This window comes from Rhinopithecus bieti, unplaced genomic scaffold (assembly GCF_001698545.2).
Source record: "Rhinopithecus bieti isolate Rb0 unplaced genomic scaffold, ASM169854v2 scaffold_10354, whole genome shotgun sequence".
NCBI classification, from domain to species: Eukaryota; Metazoa; Chordata; class Mammalia; order Primates; family Cercopithecidae; genus Rhinopithecus; species Rhinopithecus bieti.
In genome coordinates, this window is record NW_016806491.1 from 1,535,711 (window position 1) to 1,547,976 (window position 12,266).

A 12,266-nucleotide genomic window follows, 5' to 3' on the forward strand; every position below is an offset into this window, starting at 1 on the left:
CCTTATTAAGCTTTGTCTAAGCTGCTGTTAAACTCATCCATTGCCTACTTAGTTTTAGTGATTTTACTTTCACTCCTGGAATTTCCATTTGATTTTTTAAAAAATGATTTTCGGTTCTCTGCTGGAATTCTTCACCTTGTCATTTCAGTTTTTGAAAATATTAAAACCAGTTTTTTAAAAGTCAAATAAAAAATAAAACATATGTGGGTCTCCTGTGGATCTTTTAAAAGTTTTCTTGTCATGTCCTTTTGATATCTCGTCAATTACAGTTTTTCTTGCATACTTGAGTATGTTTGTTTATGAAACAATTGTTTATGAAAAATTATGGAAATAATTTGAGGCTCTGGTCATGTTATCTTTCTTTAGAGAGGATTTACTTTTGCTCCTACAGAGAATTAGCAGCATATTTTAATTAAGGATTGAGCTGTTAGAAACTAGACTTTAGTTTTGGGGCACTGGTCTATTTTTGCTCTGCTCTCATTCCTATAGCCTTTGAGGATCTTAACTAAAAGTGTGGGGAATTAAACAGGACTACTCCTACTTGATGGCCTGTAACTCCAGCTTTTATTTCCCATTCCTGTGATATTGTTGAAATTTCTCTTCAGCTTCTTACTGTCTTAGCCACCATTTTTGAAACAGTGCCTCTTGAGGAGAGTAGTATAAGGGAAAAGCTGTAGAAGATGTCTAGTTCAGCTCTCTTGGCTCCCCTTCCCTCTTGAGTTTTTGGCCCTTCAAGTCCTTATTGCCTTTCTAATTCTCTGAGGTCTTCAAATGAATTCTTTAACGTTGTCCAGCTTTTTTTTGTGTGTGGCTACAAAATTAGTCTAATTAGGCTGGGTGCAGTGGCTCACACCTGCAATCTGAGCACTTTGGGAGGCTGAGGTGGAAGGATTGTTTGAGCTCAGGAGTTTGAGACTAGCTTGGGCAATGTAGTGAGACCTCGTATCTACAAAAAATTAAAAAAATTAGCCAGGTGTGGTAGTGCGCTTGTAGTCTCAGTTACTTATGAGGCTGAGGTGGGCGGATTGCTTGAGCCTGGGAGGTTGAGGCTGCAGTGAGCCGTGATCATACCACTACATTCACCTGCACTTCAACCTAGGTGACAGAGTGATAGGCTGGCTCAAAAAAACAAACAAACAAACAAAAAAACAACACACAAACCTCCTTTCTCTCCTTTTGGAGAAAGTAGTTAGGCTTGATTTCTGTTATGAGATGGTGATTTTTGAGAATATTTGTGCTTATACCTCCAAAGGCTGAATTAGGGGAAAAAAAAATTCTAAATCCTTATATAGCATTTTGGTAGTTTTTTCTTTTTTCAAACCTTAATTAGTAAATCCTAAAATTATTAAAATGTTTTACTCATAAGTAACGTATATTAAAGATTAAAGAGACATTTAATCTTTTAGTTTATTAAAGAAAGCTTTGAAAATGAAAGAAACAACTTATCCTTCAACTTTCGCAAACTACCACGATGGTATGTTTGTCTTCTTAGAATAATTTTTCCCTATTTACTTTTAAAACATACACAGATGTCTTAAAGATTAGTTTTTTTTTTTTTTTTTTAAAATATAAATGCAAACGTCTAGGAGTATATAGAGTTAAAAGGCAAAATATTTCTTCATTCCCAAGCCAGTTGCTCTCTACTTTTTGGTTATTTCTGTGCATATGCACAGAAAACTTAGTATAGAAGAATAACTTAGTGTAGAAGAATATATACTGGGAATATATATATATATATATTTATACACAAACAGTATATATACTAAAAATTATATATTGTAAAATTAAATACTATATAAAATAATACTATATATACCAAGAAAGGAAAATTTAGTTTTCTATTTGAGAAAACAAATGGAACCTTTCTTTAGAAGACAAGAGAGGCTGTCAATCCATAAAATAATAGCAGGCTATTAAGAAGAGGAACAAATTAGAGATCTTGGAAATGAGAAGATTAAAAAAACACTTAATATGTGGGATGAGTAGCAGAATGAAATTATCAAGCTAGAGGATCTAGCTAAGAAATCCAGCATGCAGCATGAAAAGACAAAAGAAGTGTAAAATATGAGAAATAGCTGAGAATTAACATAAAGGGAGCAATTTAATAGTATGATTTAACAGAGAGGACAAAATTCAATAAGGACAGAAAGTATTTATCTGAGGATTATTTTCTGTGGTACAGTAGGGCTGGGTCAGACTGGTAATTTTAAGAAGCTAATGGAAGGCGAGAAAGTGGAGACAGAGTTGTGTTAGGGGTTCCCTGTACCACCCTCACTTTTGGAGATTTACTAGAATAACTCAGGACTCAGCATATGGTTGTACTCATAACTGAGATTTATACAGCAATGTACTAAGGATATACAGCTGGATCATAAGAGACAAAGACAAGTAGAGTCTGGGGGGAGTTAATGTGCCGGCTTTCCTATGCTCTCTCTTTCTCATGAGGGGTCATCCTGAGCTCACTCTTCCTGCAGCAATGTGTTTGTGATGTTTCTGCCTGCGGAAGCTCATTAAACTCTTACTGCTCAAGATTTTTATTGATGGCCAGTCACGTGGGCACTCTCTGCTTAGCATGTACCAAAATTCCAGGATCCCAGGAGGAAAAAAAATTTATTCAGCATTAACTGTATTGTTGGCACAAATAATCTAGGTTTGGTGAGTCATCCTTATCAGCTAACTGAGAACACTCTGAAAGTCAAGTTCTCAGGTGCCATTCAGGAGCCAACTTTGCAAGTACTAGTGTTAGGTTAACCCTTTTCTGCACACTACTATAAACTATTCATTCAAGTGGCTTGGTTATGATAAAAAAAGGAGAAGAGTAATTGATGCAGACATAGCCAGAAAAGACTTTCTAATATGGGATAAATTCAAGTGTGTTTATGAGTGTGGATAAGGAGCTAGTGAAGTCAATGAAGCTGAAAGTAAAGATTTAGGAAATAATGATAAGAGAAATCTCTGAGGAGATGTAAGGGAATGGAGGTCACGTGTAGTTTTTGGAGTAATAGGTCTTCAGCAATAGGAGGGAAATATCTTTCTTAGTACTGGAGATGTAATTGAGATTGTGATTTTTTCCTCAATAAGTTTCAGCTGCCTATGTGTGGGAGTGGAAAAGACTAACAGTAGGTTGACTCAAGGCTGGAGAAATTTAGTTTGGGTGTGATGAAGAACAAGAGGTAAGGGGCACTGAGGTTATCGGGGGAAAAATAATTGAAGTAATCAGCCATAGGTTCTCGGCTGAATAGGAAGTAAGGTCAGGATGAGGTGCCGTTAGAATGTGTGAAGGAGAAATGAAGGGACTGTTAGTCTTGGTGAAATTGAAAAGTGGGCATAGTGACAGTAAAAGAGTTTATAAAAGTTAGAGCAACATGTTGGTTTTAGAATGCTGTCAGCACTCAGTCAATGTGACTTGAATTGAATCAAAAGGTAGAGTGGTTTGAAATGATTGTGGTATGGCCATGGAGCAGGATGTTCCAGTTGGACAAAGATGAGGGTCACTGAAAATGAGATGACTGAACTGTAAAGGTTGTACGATAGGTCAAGTTATTTCAGTGGATGTTGATGTTACCAATATGATAGAAGTTAGAACAGTGAGAAGGACCAACCTTTTTTTGATGAATGTAGGGCAATATCTTTCAATACACAAAGGATAGAGGGTTTTACTACTTTAGACTCTCTGACTGTAAGTAGCAGAAAATAACTTTAGCTTAAATATTAAGGGTACTTATTCATGAGTAAATTGGTGGAACTCAGGCACTGGAATATGCCAGATTTTAGGACAACATTGGAACCTGGACCTGGAAAGTTACTTAGAACCTAGTTTCTGCTATTTCTTCTTAATATCTCACCTCTGCTTTTGTACCTTTATTTGTATCAGTCTTCTCATTGGCTCTGTCTTTCAAGACAGGCTCTTCCTGATTTCTCATTTTCCTGGGAGATTGTTAACTGTCTCAAAGCTTCTAAGGTAGCCTGTAATAATTTTAGCCACATGCAGAGACTAACTGCTTGTCTCTGAATCCCAATTCCAAATTACCAGGAGAGAGAATCTGATGGCTTCAGATTGAGTTAGGGTTATTTGTGCTCCCATCAACTTTGGCTGGAGTAGTATGTTATCTTGTAATGTCATATAAAATGGCCATTAGGCCCCATCTTTGTGGGTGGGGAGGGCAGCTCTTAAAGAGAGTTATTATGCCAGCACCCACAGTGGATTTCTGCTTTACTACAGCTGAGTGGTATAGCTGAAAGGAATTAGTGTAAACAGAAGAGGGGCTTTTGAAAGACATTAGAAAAGCAACGAGGAGGTAGAATAGTAGTTTAAATTACTGCCATGGATCTTGGACAGTAGGAGAATAAGTAGCTTTAAGATGAAGTGGTCTCTCTGGGGAGAGCTAGCTTTTAGTTGAGACACAGGGTATGGGTGTTCAAGAAAATGGTTGAGATGATAGGGGAAGGTTATTTATGGAAAAGGAATTCCAGGGTTTACATTGGAACCCTTTGGGAAGGTGATTATTGATAAGATGAACCAAGGAAAAGGGGCTTTAAAGCAGTGAGTACAAAATCATCAGAGAAGAAAGGGGACTGGAGAGTTGAATTGTGGATGGTGTCACCAGTAGTTGACCTATGGTTGACAGGGATGAGAAACGTAGATATAATTACTTATTACATTTATGGTTGGAAAAGCTTTCATTTTTCTTTTATTTTCATCTGAGGTTGAAGATAGTTGACAGAGGCAATCTAAGAATGACTAATTATTTTGTAGATCACATCTCTTGACATAATGAAGGTATTTTTGGTTTGAGACTTTATTTTTGTTAAGCACAGTCTTTTCTGATTCTTATATTGATGTAACTATATCTTCAAGTAATGGACTCCTTGTAGTTACTTTTTGATAGTTCTCTTTGGGTTTGTAACTGTGATACATGTCCTATTCTGTGCTTGGCCCCCTACATTCCTAAGACACCTTCTTTATTCATCTTTTGAGTACATGCATTACTGAGTTGCAAGAGTATGACTTACATGTGTGTTGCTTGCTCCTTGAACTGATGTCTGAAATCATTTCTTTGAATACAACAATGAATGTATTTTCCTCATTATGAAAATATGCTGCTTGTACATATATACTTATATACATTTTCTCTGTACACACACACACACACACACACACACACACAGCTCTCTGTCACATAAATTGCCCCCATCTTCTGTAATTACTAAATTTCTGTCTAAAGGATCACTCATTTCTGTTGTGATAGCCATGCAGATTTTAATTTTAAGGCTAGTTGACTCTGTTTATGAAATATATTTCTATAAACATACTTTTTAAACTTTTGATTTTTTTATTTTCACAAATAGAAATAATAATTTGTTGAAAAGTGAAAATAAATGTCAGTGACTTTAATACTTAATTATAGTATGTACGTAATAATTCCAGACCTAAGACATTGCTATTTATAATTTTTTTAAAAATAATTGTTTATTTTTTATTTTTATAAATAGAGATGGGTCTCACTATGTTGCCTAGGCTGGTCTTGAACTCCGGGGCTCAAGCAGTCCTTCTGACTCAGCCTGGGATTACTGGAATGAGTCACCACATCTGGCCACTGTTTAGAATTAGTGATCTTTCCATTATAAAGATTTAACTATTTAATGCTAAAGTGGCCATGTTTTCAAGGAGGCCATGTTTTCATGTTTTCAAACCATCTCATACATAACAATGAAGTTTGTCAGCCATAGACTTGGAATGAGATCACATAATGGGGATGAGATCCTGCTAGTTAGCCTAGTACTGCTATACTGGCCTGTGTGTACATGGGGTCCTTCAACTCAGGCCTTGCAAGGCATGCCGGCTGTGCCATGTTTGTAAATGGGGCAGAGGAAGCTACAGCAATGGAAAACTAAGCTATGTATGTTAGGTACAGCTATTAAAACAAGGTAGGAATGAGGCTAGGCCCTTAACTTCCCTAAGGTATACTTTTCTAGCTACTTTCTGTCCTGTGTCTGGCACCTACATCCTGGATGATTGTTCTCTTTTATCCATTCTGGATTTTTTAAATAAAATACATATGAAAAGCATCTTGATCTCTTGTTTGTGAGAGGTGATGCCCTTAGATTTAGCTTCAGGAATATGTCATGGCTAATGCTTACCATATTTCCCAAGGAGGGAAATACAAGATTTTCTAACACTAGTTAGAAATGCAAATTCAAGATTTGGAAGGACTGGTATAATGAAATAATGAGCAGTATCAGCATGTGCAAATCTTGTTTGAAGAATTTTATTTTCTCCCCTCTTAGATCTTTTGTACATTTAGAATGTTGGAACAGTTTCTAGATCTCTAACATGAAAACCAAGATAGCTATTTTCAGGTTGCTTTCAGCTCTAAGTAGAAATAACCAGAATTGGCTTACATTAAACAAACTACATCTAGAAATAAATAAAAAAAAAATTAGTGATCTTTCTTGGAGTTATTACATAATTTTGAATAATATAAAAATGGTATTTTGTCAGAGAACTATTGTGGTAACATTAAATAGCAAATTATGTTAACCTAAAGTTACCAAGGATGATTTGTGTATGAAGTGTATCATACTGTTTTTCATTGGACTTAACTTCTACCTTTCTTTTTACTTACTTGTTGTGGAAGAAAATAGAGGAAGTTAAAAAAGAAGTTGATGCATGGTAGGAAAGATTAAGGAAGAAGAACAATAAATGCATGACAGCCATTTACTGGATGATTGGGGTTAACTTTTATAACCAAACTCAGTAGTTGTTAGATATGTACTGATGCTCAGTATTTATTGGCTCTGTTAAATTAAAAATATTCAGCTTATTCAACCCTATAGAAATGTTATTAATATATTTATATGGTAATATTGTGGGAAAGTGCTTGGTTGAATGTTGATCATATTTTCTATGCATTAGTCCCTTTTATTGTTTGTTAAAAAAAGAAATAGTGTTTGTGTTTTTAGTAGTAACTTAGGTTAATTTGGCCTTTGCTTTTATTTTGCCCATTTCAGAAGTTAGTGTAAATTTCTTAACTTTGCATAGGAAATCCATGTTGATAAAGGAAGCTAGATACTTTCTTCGTGTAAAACTTAAAAAGAACATTTCATACTGTTAATACCATCAGAATTAATATGCTTAATATTGAACTCTCTAAAAGAAGTGTTCTCTTTTAGTTAGCATAAGATATAATTTTATAAGGATATTGAAATTAGCAGTCAGTAAGTAAATATGTTACAAACCTCATCTATCTGATTGAGCTTTCTTTTCAAAATACTCTTTTTTTTGTCTAGCTGTCGTACTTAATGATAGAAATGGTTTTAAACAGAAAAGCCATTGACTAGTACAGAGAAGTAATGGTATAATAGGAGAGGGATGGTACTCCTTGGTCCTTTGGCTTATGAAGTTCCTAAATTATGATTATTTAAGGAAAGCAAAGTAGAAGACAGATAAGTACAAAAAGTGATTCAAAATTAGGGACAAACAGTAGGACTAGTGTTTGCTGGAAGGATTCAGGATTCTTCTAGATTTGACAGGAATGTATGTGGGTGAAATATTAAGTGTTCTTTTTTTCTTCTCTCAAGTGGCTCAGGTTGCCAAGTCTTTGCCAGAAGGCTGAACGTTGTAGCTTGTAGACTAAATTTTTATTCCCTAATTACATTAACAACTAGAATTGTTTTATAGATTCTTCTTAAGACTGATGGCAGCCCTTTTCTGGACCTGAAAAGAACTGTAACATACATCTAGACTATTTTTTTTAGGTTTTAAGGTTTCCAGAAGTGTTCCTTATTTATTTGATATTCTCCATCTGCTTTACTTCGCTGTGATATTTCAAAATATGTAGTTCTGAGTTAAAAAATTTAGATTAAAAGTTCCATGATGAGTAATATTTTATTCTATTAATATGTTAATATATCCAATGACTGTGGCTTAGCCACTTTGCCTTATAATCTTACTCTGGTTTACAAAGTTAGAGGTTTTGGTGTTTATCCCCTTAAAGTCCATACTTCACTCATAATAACACAACTCCTTCTCCCTTCTCTCCATTGGTGACTGGTATAGTGTAGGCCTGTTCAAATTCTGTCTTACCAGTTGATTTATGTAAAATCTTTATGCCTTATTTACTCATCTCTGAAATAAATATAATACAATCTATTTTTTCAGTGTTGTAAGGATTAGAGAGAATATTTGCAAGATGCCAGACATTCTGCTTGGCTCTCAGTAAATGGTAGATAAATTATTATTACTGTTACGATTTGAGAAGTGCCTGTAGAGTACATATGTATATTGAAGAAAACTATATGCTGAAGAAAACTATATGCTAAAGAAAACTATATGCTGGATTTAGGAAAACTAGTGTACAATCCTAGAGGAGTTTATACAGCAGACCATTTCTGTTAGATATATTGACTTGCTAAGATTTGTGAAAACAAACTAATTTATCTCTCAGTCACTTCTTTGTAAATGAAGTTGAACTCTAATAAAATATTTTCTTTTCTTGTTTTCCTTTTTTTTTTTAAAGGGCGCTATTTTCTTGGAAGGTGTTACTGTTAAAGGTGTAACTCAAGTAACAACACAACCAAAGTTAGGAGAGGTACAGCAGAAGTGTCATCAATTCTGTGGCTGGGAAGGGTAATAAATATTTTAAAATTTTAAATAAAATTTACTCTTACTTTGCAACACTTAAAATTAATAGAAGCATTGGCATATCTTTTTGGCTCCTTGAAGTTAGTATGTTTGCAATAGAATACTTTAAAGGTGTCAGATTTCTTTCAAGAGAATCAATGCAATAACCAGACAGTTGAGTCAAAATTAGATGACTCACATATTTTCCTAAAGTAATAGAAAATTGTTTTCACTGACTAGTATTTGTTTCATGTCTTTGACTCTACTGCTACTGATTAATGTTTGAGCTAGTCTCTCAGTTTGTTAAGAGGGAAGAGGTGAAATTTTGATCTGCCTCATTTTCCAGTTTTTCTGTAATCAGAAGTCTAGGAAAATCAGCTTTAAATATATTCAAGTCGTGGCATTCCCTGCCACGACTTGAAAATATCTTTCAGACGTGTCATAGTGGATTCAGGAGAGCATACATTGCTCTTACCTGTTGCTCTCAGGTCTTGGTCTGTGGTTATTTCTGCTGGTCATTGGTATCTGTGGCAGAGAATTGTAATACGGTTGAATGTAATGAAAAAGGATTATTGCTAAAAATTCCTAATATAAATTCCTAATGGAAATAACTTTTATTACTGTTGGATGGATACCAGATAAATCATTTAGTAGTGGTTTTAACTAAAATATGAAAATAATGAAGAAATCAGATCAGTTTTAAAGTTGTGTTAAACCTTAATCTTGACCTATACCCTTGGTTTTAATGTTGTGTTGAACCTTAATCTTGACCTGCATTTCCCCTGCTTTGTCACTTTTGGGTATCTTTTGAGGAGAAAGTTGCCAACCTTGCCGTTATGTCAAGTTGGCAGTGTCATGTTGGAGAAATATGGGGTCTAGAATATTATGTAAGGTAATAAAGCCAAGATTTAAACTTCTTCCTGAAGTACAAGACTTGTAAACATACCTGCTTTACTATTTAGATAATGTATACTAATATTTTAAAATTAGCTCAGTGATTATACTATAGCAGTGGTAATTTAGAACTCTGTTAACTTGTATTCTAAAATGTCAAGAAAATGATAATCTTTTATTAGTATTTTTGTGAAAGCAGATGTTATTCCAGTTGACATTAATCTCATAATAGAGAGAACCTTGTGATAAATGTGTGATTCATTTGAGATTGGTTTAAGACATGTATTGCTTTGTATGAATACCAGCCACAATAGTAATACCATGTTCTTCTTTAAGGTCTGGATTCCCTGGAGCACAGCCTGTTTCCATGGACAAGCAAAATATTAAACTTTTAGACCTGAAACCATATAAAGTAAGCTGGAAAGCAGATGGTACTCGGTAAGTTAGACTTCTAAAAAAATCATACAAATAAACTTAATGCTTGAAGAATATTGCTTTGTTGTTAGGAAAGTTTACACTCTTCAGAGTGTGGATTTCTGATGTGAACAGAACAATAAATGTTTCAAAAAATTATGTATTTTTTGTTTTGCTAGTATTCTAAGCTGTATAGTACAGTTATCTCTCATTCTGCTAAATTTTTGATTTCCGAGCGTAGCTAGTTTAATATAAATCTGTAATCAGATGTTAAGTTTGAAAGTGTTTTCTCTTAATGATACAGTTTTGGTATGTCTGCTGCCCACTACCTTGTTTTTTAATGATATTGGACATGTTAAAGTTAATAGAAAATTGCCAGTTTATAATCTAAAAATGATGAACTCTCTCTGATTCATTCTGTATTTTACTTCTTTGAATAATTTGCCTTATTCTCTTTATATACTCGTAAGGTTATTGCATTATTATAACAAAGCTTAATTTCAAATTTTATATTTCTAAGTTTTAAGATTTTTAAAATTTGAGACAAGGTCTTGCTCTGTCACCCAGGCTGGAGTACAGTGGCACGATCAAGGCTCATTGCAGCCCTGAACTCCTGGGCTCAAGCAATCCTCCCACCTCAGTCTCCTGAGTAGTAGTTCAGCATCCTGAGTAGCTGGGATTATGGGAATGTGCCACCCTGCCTGGTTAATTTTTAAATTTTTTGTAAGGATGAGGTCTCCTTGTGTTGCCTAGGCTGGTCAAGATATTAGTAGAGATTTTATTCTTCCTCAGCAACATTTTACTTTTGTAATCCATATTTTTTGGATCCATTACAGTTTTGCTATATGTATGTATTCATTCAGCAAATGTTATAAATAGTTGAAACAATTATTTTAACATATTAATATAGAAGTCATTATTTCATATTAAAATGTTTTAGAATAACTAGAAGTACATATATGTTAGCTTTTAAATGTTATTTTGAAGATGACAGATTCTATTTAATTTTTATGAGTTTTGGAAAGTCTTAAGTGGCAGTCATACTTTTTGTATCACGCCATCTCCATCTCCATCTAACATGTAGTTACCTTAAAAGATATATATGGAGACAAGAAGTGGAGCAGATATAACTCGTTTTCTTTTATTTTTTATTTTTTATTTTTATTTTTATTTTTTTTGAGATGGAGTCTCGCTCTGTCGCCCAGGCTGGAGTGCAGTGGCCGGATCTCAGCTCACTGCAAACTCTGCCCCCTGGGTTTACGCCATTCTCCTGCCTCAGCCTCCCGAGTAGCTGGGACTACAGGCGCCCACCACCTCGCCCGGCTAGTTTTTTGTATGTTTTTTAGTAGAGAAGGGGTTTCACTGTGTTCACCAGGATGGTCTCGATCTCCTGACCTCATGATCCGCCCGTCTCGGCCTCCCAAAGTGCTGGGATTACAGGCTTGAGCCACCGCGCTCGGCCATAACTCGTTTTCAATATCAGGTGACTGTAATGATATTTTAACCTGATATGCTTTCTAGAATGTTTAAGTATTTTATTATATTTGATTTTATTGGGAATATGTAAAAATATTTTCATTCATTTTAATTGTCTGCCTCTGTTGGAAGTAACTTTCCCCTTAGTTTAGCATTTTTTAGCTTTTTAAGGGTATTTTATAGGCAAGAGGTTCATTTGACAAAATTCAGAAAATAACATTAAAAAAAGAAGAAAATAAAAAGAAATTTTACCACCTAGAGATTATCACTACCATCATTATGGTATTGACCTTTTTCTCTGGGTTATATGGCAGTTATGGTTTTTATTGTTATCATTTTTTGAGATGGGGTTTCACTCTTGTTGCCCAGGCTGAAGTGCAATGGCGCAATCTCGGCTCATTGCAACCTCCACCTCCCAGGTTCAAGCGATTCTCCTGCCTCAGGCTCCCAAGTAGCTGGGTTTACAGGCATGTGCCACCACGCCCAGCTTATTTTGTATTTTTAGTAGGGACAGGATTTCTCCATGTTGGTCAGGCTGGTCTCGAACTCCGCACTTCAGGTGATCCGCCTGCCTTGGTCTCCCAAAGTGCTGGGATTACAGGTGTGAGCCACCATGCCTGGCCTATGGTTTTTATTAATGCTTTGTGTACTAATTCAAGTAGTTAAATAACAAGTATTTGATATGTATATGTTTATTTGTACATATTATTTTGAATTTTCTTAATGAACTAGCCTTAAAAATTAATAATAATGCATAATGCAAAATTGAAACAGCGTAGAAATGAGAAAATGTGCCTTGTGTGCTTGCAGTAGTTATACAAAGACAGATATAGATCAGTATACAGATAATTTGGATCTT

General features: G+C 34.8%; 1 protein-coding gene across 3 annotated transcripts in view; it reads left to right on the forward strand.

Moving 5' to 3' along the window:
- The window catches only part of RNGTT (RNA guanylyltransferase and 5'-phosphatase), a 338,127-nt gene that overhangs the window by 57,932 nt on the left and 267,929 nt on the right, over positions 1–12,266 (forward strand). For all 3 annotated transcript variants that reach the window (XM_017876820.1, XM_017876821.1, XM_017876822.1), the window contains 2 exons: positions 8,520–8,629; positions 9,854–9,955. In XM_017876820.1, the coding sequence (XP_017732309.1) occupies positions 8,520–8,629; positions 9,854–9,955 (212 nt within the window). The remainder of the gene's footprint in view (positions 1–8,519; positions 8,630–9,853; positions 9,956–12,266) is intronic.